Here is a 7,937-nt window from a genome sequence, read left to right as displayed (position 1 = left end):
TCATTTGATAACATTTGGTATCAGAGCTTTGAATTAGGAGCTCAATCTTGAAATGACTGTAACTATGTAATTTTGGATCTTCTAGTTATGAAATCTCGACCTGCAGTATTTCTCTGTGTACTCTTTCCAATGCCACCAGTCTGATCAAAATTGGATTCTCCAAGAAAGGGTTATGCACAATCTCCCAAGATGACCTGATTATACACCTTTTTAGAATATCGAACTTGTATGACATGCCATGTGTGACTGTTTTGACCTTCAGATCTGAAAAATAGATAAAAAAAACTTACAGTCCATCCTCTTTTTGTAAATTCTTACGAAATTTCAATCTGATGCTCAGAGAGAAAGTTATGACGATTTTCCCAAGGTCACATGTTTAAGATGTAATTCAGGAGTATGCAAAAACCCTAACTTGCTCAAATCACATATCCTAAAATATAGCGAGACAAGATCTGAAATTTGGTCCCAAGGTTCAGACCAATTTTTTCTCAAATGGGTTTTTGTTTTAACTTCTGAAACTTCATATCAAAAACGTTATAGCGACAATTCCACAATGACCTATTTTAGATGAAATTATGGAGCTTGCACAAACTATAACTTGCTCAGATCATATCTCCAAAAATATAGCGAGACAAGCTCTGAATTCGCACCCGAGGTTCAGCGCGGTTTCTTCTCAAATGGGTTTTTTTTTAGCTTCCGAAACTTCACAAAAAAAATGTTATAGCGAAAATTCCACGATGACTTGTTTGGAGTAGCGAAAACCCTAGAATCCAAAGCTCTTATACCAAATTTTATGAAACCAGCTCACAAAAAGATAGAAAAGATAGATGAACACCTTAGAAATAAGCCTCTTCGAGGGAGTATAAGGGGTCATAATATAATCAGAGCCGACATAACAATAATAATGTAAGGGCACAATAATAACAATAGTGGGCTTCTATGGGGCACAATAATAACATGGGTACAAAAATATAATAAGGGGGTTGTACTAATAACAATAAGGGGTTTCACTAGTAGTATACGGGCCTAACACTCTGAGAATTAGGAAGGCTAGATCCTAATCTCCAAAGTTGGTTTGTGGTTACCTATAATCATTTCTTTCTTAAATAACTATAGAGAAATATTACAGTGATAACAGATGGCATAAAGGTTACTTACGGTGGATTAATTGAACTGATGGAGTATGTTGGTCCTAGTTACAATTACATATATTGGTTGCAGCTAGTTCGATATATGCAAGGTATGTGGAGATATGAATTGGATGAAAATACAAATAAGAGACAACGATAAATAGTTTCATCAGCATAGCTTGGCACTAAGGAATTGGCTCCAGAACCTGCACAGACCACCCAGAAGAAGTTAGGCAGGCCTCCTCACCACCCCCTCCCCCACCTCCTGAACAGTCCATGGCGGCCTCCAAAGACTCCAATGCATAAAGTAAGATCTTCACTCATTCTGTACCCTTGAATTTCTTCACTGATTTGCATGATATTTATTTATCTAGACTTCCTTTGGGTTTGGGTTTGGCAATTTATTTGGATGCCACTGCCCAGATGGATTGCCATATAGCTCCCCCTTTCCCTAACATCTCTTTCATGCCCCCCCTCTACTGATTACCCCCCCTCCAGTACCCTCATACTCTGCGCAGGCTCCTCCTGCATCTGGATACCACACTCGTTCAAAGGCTAGGAAACTAGCGTTGGACCAGGTTGGTCTTGATATTACCCCCTCCCCTCCCCCTCCTAAGCTTCACCGAGGTTGACCATCTTCCGTCTCCATTGCACAATCTCAGGCAGTTGATGATATTGCATTAGGTATTCAGTCAACTATTCCAGGGGTCCTTAGAGCCAGAGTTACCCTCGCCAAACCCCTGAAATGAAGATCTTATCCTACAACTGTAGAGGGATTGCTAGGCCTGAGAAAAAACTAGCTCTCTATAGGTTAATCTTCGTTGACTCGCTAGACCTCATCTTTTTACAAGAAACCCTCGGTCCTGCAGCTGATATTACTCGCACTCTGGAGAATATACTACCTGGGTGGAAATTCATTGGATTAGATGCCCATGGTAGATCTGGGGGTCTAGCCCTGGGATATAACTCCCGATCTATCAAGCTTCTCAATTGTTGGGGAGGGGCTGGTCATATTGGGGCAGATATCCATACAGCCGACCTGGGAATGACTTTTAGAATCTTCAATATATATGGGCCTTGCCAAAACAGGCCTGTATTTTGGGAGAAGCTTCTAGGCTCGGCTTTGTTTACTGCTGATCATCTAATACTTGGAGGAGATCTCAATTTCTCCATAGGACACTCAGAGTCCTGGGGTCATCGTGCTCAGTCAGACACTCTCTCAGATTTCTTCTCTACCACTCTGGAATTACACCACCTGATCGACATTCCCTCTCCCAAAATCCAAGCCACCTGGAGAAATAATAGGACTAGAGAGAATGGGTTGGCTAGAAGACTAGATCACTTCTTAGTTAAAGAAAATGTCCTGGATTTGGGCCTTCACATCAGGCAATGGGTCGGATCAGGGGGGATCTTAGACCATCTGCCTATCTACATGGAAATTGATGCAGGCAGAGAAAAACCCAAGGGACCATATAAATTCTGCTCTGCCTGGCTCAAGGAAGCCTCTTATATCAGCATGGTTACAGAATACTGGAAAGAAAATCCACCTAGTGCAAGGGGAAATTTTACTGAGGGCTTCATTAATAACCTCTCAGAGCTGAAGAAATTGTCAAAAAACTGGGCACATCACAAAAGAATCCAGGATGATCTCACTCTGCGACAAATTGAACTCGAGCTGGTAAATTTTGAAAATGATCTGGGTGGACTGTACAGTTCTAAGGAACATAAGGAGAATATCACATCCCTCTACATAGCTCGAAGCAAAATTCTTAAGGACAGAGAAGAAACCTGGAGGCTGAGAAGCAGAGCTATTTGGATGCAGGAAGGCGATGTGAATACCAAATTTTACCATAAATTCGCCAATGGGAGGAAGGCGATTAATACTATATGGTAGCTTTAGGATGAATAGGGACAGATCGCTAATACTTTCCCTCGACTGGCCACTCTAGCCACCTCTCACTTCAAAAGGGCATATAGTGCTCCTCGGGACACTAATTTGGCCGAGATCATCAGAGTAGCCCAACATTTCCCACGATTTGTGGAGCAAGAAGAGGGTATTGACCTGATGAAAGAAGTCACTCTGGAGGAGTTGGAGGCCACTTTAAAATGGTTTAAAAAGGACAAGAGCCTGGACCTGATGGTTGGACTATTGAGTTCTACCTGGCTTTTTTCGACATCATTGGTGTAGACTTATTACATGTTATTGAGGATTCCAGAAACAGTGGACATCTGGAGGCATCCATCACCTCTACTTTTATCGCTCTTATTCCCAAATCTGATAATTTGCTCTCCTTTGACGAATATCGCCCAATTTCTCTCTACAACTGCTTGTACAAGATCATTGCCAAAATCATTGCCAACCGGATGCGGCCCATACTTTCCAATCACATTTCACCTGAACAATTTGCCTTCCTCCAAGATAGGTAGATTCATGAGGCCATTGGCACTGCCCAGGAAGTCTTACATTCTCTCCACACCAAAAAAGGCAAAGGTATGATTCTGAAGGTTGATTTATCTAAAGCTTTTGACAGAGTGAATTGGTTGTACATAAGAATGCTTTTAACCCATCTTGGGTTTCCCTTCAATTTCATCAAATGGATCATGTGTTGCATCACTAACATTCCGTTTAGTGTCCTGGTCAATGGAAGTGCATCCATTTTTTCTTCTCGGAAAGAGGTTTGAGGCAGGGATGTCCTCTATTGCCGCTACTTTTTCTACTAGTTATGGAGGGGCTAAGCAGGATCATCAAGGAAGAGCATAGAAGAGGTAGACTACAGGGTATCAAGATAACAGATGATTGCACGCTCACACATCTACTATTTGTGGATGATGTTCTGATCTTCCTTAACGGAAGTATTGGAGACCTCACCAATATCAGAGCCTCTTTTACCTTATTTCAGGAAGCAACGGGCATGGTGATCAATGAAAATAAATCTATTCTTATAACAACATCATGCACTCAGAATGAATTACAATTTTCCCTACACCGCTTCCAGTTTACACAGCTAAATCTTTCTAATGGACTGAAATATCTAGGGTATAAATTGAAGCCCATCGGATACAAGATCGCTGATTGGACCTGGCTCATCACTAAATTGGAGAAAAGACTCAACATTTGGTACCTCAAATATTTATCATGAGCTAGTCGACTTACTCTTGTAAAGAGCGTCTTGGAAGCCACCTGGCTTGGATTCCTAGAGGAATTCTCACCAGAATACAAGCAATTTGATGTAGATTCTTATGGAGGGGAAGCCAGCCAGGAAAGATCTTTGCATGGCTCAAATGGGATGCTCTCAATCTACCAAAAAAATGGGGAGGTTGGGGGCTTAAGAAACTGGATGATTTTTCCTCTGCATTGGCTGTAAAGCTTGGGTGGCACCTGGTCACATCTGACAGCCTCTGGATGAGAGTGACTTCATCGAAATATATTGCCCCCTTACAAATCTTGGATTGGATCAGAAGACCGAACCGGAACACTTCCGGGATTTCGACCATCTGGAAGGCTGTCATTAAAGCTTTGGACCCCATTTGGGTAGGCCTTACTTGGAGGATACACTCAGGTCTCAGCGTCCGTATTGGTATTGACCCATGGGTTGGATGTGGAAACGCACACAAATTGCCACCTAAACTTCTCCAGCACCTCAGGGAACACAATATCTCTCTCATAGCTCATATTGCAGATAGAGCAAACTCTACTTTTCTCTACCAGGCTTGGAAATCCGCCTTCCAGCTCAACATTCCCCCTCAATGGCATCAAACCTGGGAAGACTATACTTGAGCTCTATCAGAATCTCACATTCTCATATTTGAAGGAGAAGACAAACTCATTTGGGCATTAGCTAAATTGGGCAGATTCTCCCCAAAGGAAGGATACCTAATATTGACGGAAGCAAGGAAACCACAGACCATTCAGGCATGGTGGAAACATCTATGGAAGTTGAAGGCCCCCCCCAGGACTAGGCTACTTATGTGGTGCATCTTGAACAATAAAATCCCTACAGGGGATAACCTTCTGAAACGCACCTTTCACGGCCCTCACTGGTGTTATCTATGCAAAAGAGATTCTGAATCTGTTAATCACCTATTTCTCATCTGCCCAGAAGCCCGCAAGCTATGGTCTCTCTTAACATCTATTGTTTCCCCTCCCTGTGACTGGTTTGTGGACACAATCGATGCAGCATGGAACCTTTGGCACTCCTCGGTGTCCCCCCACAAGCTGCGCAACCTCCCCTTGCTGTTCTGTTGGGCAATTTGGATCGCCCGCAATCTCCTAATCTTTCAAAACACCCCTCCTCGCTGGCCTATCATTGCTGCTAAGGTCTTGGCTGATTTTTCTCTCATCCTTGATGACCCCCCTCCCTCGAGGCCAAGGAACATTACTCCGGAAGTTTTTGATCCCCATATTCCACGGGCATATTTTGATGGTGCCGCTCAGGAGGATGGCTGCGGTGGAGGGGCCATACTACATATCTCTGCAAATCACTCATATAGCATGCTCCTGGGTTTTAGAAGAGGCACCAAAAATTATGCGGAGTTATCAGCAGCAAAACACCTCATTCTATTTGCATTGGAGAAGAACTGTCGAGCCTTACAATTATTTGGGGATTCTAAAATTGTTTGTGACTGGTTGAACACCAGATGCTAGTCTTTCTCTTTGAGACATATTCTAGATGAGACTCTGAGGTCTATTACTCATTTTGATTTTTTACTTGCAATCACATCTACAGGGAGCAGAACATAGTTGTTTACCACCTTTCCAAAGAAGCTGTGCTCTGGGAGCCGGGCATCTGGATGATCCGTGAACAGATTGATGGTGCCCATTATCAATACTATCATCGACCTTTTATGGATATTATTGCTTAGATTGCAGGGCACCTGGATATTTAAATTTTGTATATATATTGCACTTCTAGACAGTTATGTCGATCTTATATCATGTTTAACAGTATTTTTTGGACTGTTACCTCCCTGCATGGATCAAAGGTAACAAATTTCTTTTTGAACTCTGCTACTCTGGATGATGACAGCTATGTCACTGTATAGTTTTTGAATATGCATATGCATCTACAAAATGTAATTTCTTATATTAATGAAATTACAAATTTTTCCAAGGGAAAAAAAAAGAGACAACGATAAAAACAAAGGAGATTCTACCTATATTGATGGAAGACCAAAAGCATTGGTGAATATTGCAGGGTTATAAACAATACACAACCCGAGACAACAAATCAACAACCCAATTTCACATTTAATGTATGTGAAGGAAACTATGTATTCGTATGTGAAATAAGATCAATAGCTGCATGAGAAGGGTTTTTGATCAATTACAACACGAATTGAGTAGATGTAGACATTTCCATTATGAGGGTGGTACGTAACCTGTCATTAATGATTCTTATATGTTATGTTTATCATTTAAAAATCAAGAATGTGTAATTTTATATATATGATTGCATTTAAAAATGAAAATTTGATCATAAATATGTGTAGTTTACTATGATTATCATCCTCACATTGACCATTACCCTTCTACTAACCATGACCCTCTTGTTGAGTGTGATGCTTCAATCAAGTATGGTCCTCAAAATGAGCACAAATGTTGGAATAAAATACCCTCATAATCAACCCGAGTCCCACAACCAAGCTAAAATACATGGCCATGCCATTAAGGGTGATCAAAGGTGAAGTTAAGAAGTTGAAGGGAAAGTAGGGGATCCTTTATCCCCCACTCCATGTCACCCTTCTTCCTAGTTTAGCTTTGAGCAATATTATTTTTGTGTTTGAAGTCAAAACAAGTTTATCCTTGTGATCTTGTAGAAAAATAGAGCCATGTGAAAGAAGCTTAATTTACCATCTCCATTCCTCTCTCCAAGGCCTTTGAAGATTAATTTCATCCATTGATTTCCAAGATAAATACCTATTGATCACTCATTAGGCCTTAACCAAAAAGGTACATGAGTTGATTACTCCAATTATCGAGATGAATAAAATCCTGCATCAATAAGAAGAAGTAGCATGGTAAGCTGAGAAATTAACTGCTAAAATGCTTTCTTCATTTTTTCCCTTGTCACTCAAGTGTGCTTAATTGTGTCCAAGAGTTGTTTCTCATAATGGTCCAAAATAAACCCCCAATAAGAATGGTTAGATGTTATTTAATGTAGTTACTTAGGACCAAACCATGCTTATGTTCCAAATTTTTCTTCCCTAACGTAATCTAAAATTTATTTCCCACTGGTGAACAATCTAACCTTAATAGTTGATCCATGTCAGTTATCGAGAGTCTTAATAGTCTACTTTGTGGTTGTTCTTATCTGAGTCATCGAATCAAAAGTCCCATAATTTCCTTGTTTTAGAAATACTTAGCTGCATCTACCAAAGGTTGACTCAAATTTGTGCTAATTTTTCTTGTCTCATAGTCCCATTTATGTAGGTCCTTTGCCATAAAAACTTGGGTTTGAAAATGCCATAATTACTCACATGCATGTTATAGGACTAGTCCTTTATTCCTCATGTTTGTATGTGTTTATATGTCCATAAATAATTTTTTATGTTGATACCTACTCTTTAACATTTTTTAAAAATGATTCATGAATCTAATTATATAATTATGTGGCAGGCTGATCTATGTGGAAAATCACCTGTACAGTCAAAAGTAAGTTGTAAAACACTCCTCCCACATCTACCCAAGCAACTGGCCAGCCAGGGTAAACATGTGATGAGAGGCCACTATGATATGATTCAGCCTCCTATGTCATGTTAAGGAAGTGGAATCAACATAAACACACCATACATTCAACATCGTCTTCA

At 40.5% G+C, this 7,937-nt stretch overlaps 1 protein-coding gene across 1 annotated transcript; it reads left to right on the top strand.

Moving 5' to 3' along the window:
* Positions 1–1,875: 1,875 nt before the first annotated feature.
* Positions 1,876–3,024, top strand: LOC149142515 (uncharacterized). The gene has a single exon (XM_089451500.1). The coding sequence runs from the start codon at positions 1,876–1,878 to the stop codon at positions 3,022–3,024; it is 1,149 nt and encodes a 382-aa protein (XP_089307626.1).
* The last annotated feature ends 4,913 nt before the right edge of the window (positions 3,025–7,937 follow it).

This window comes from Pinus tabuliformis, chromosome X (genome assembly GCF_031772625.1).
Source record: "Pinus tabuliformis cultivar Carrire ecotype Pingquan chromosome X, CPIR1, whole genome shotgun sequence".
Lineage (NCBI taxonomy): Eukaryota > Viridiplantae > Streptophyta > Pinopsida > Pinales > Pinaceae > Pinus > Pinus tabuliformis.
Note: the sequence above shows the minus strand (reverse complement) of the source record. Positions and strands in the feature narration are given on the sequence as shown.

Excerpts from the sequence above, each read along its gene's own strand:
- LOC149142515 (XM_089451500.1), top strand. The coding sequence starts at position 1,876 with ATGAAGATCTTATCCTACAACTGTAGAGGGATTGCTAGGCCTGAGAAA.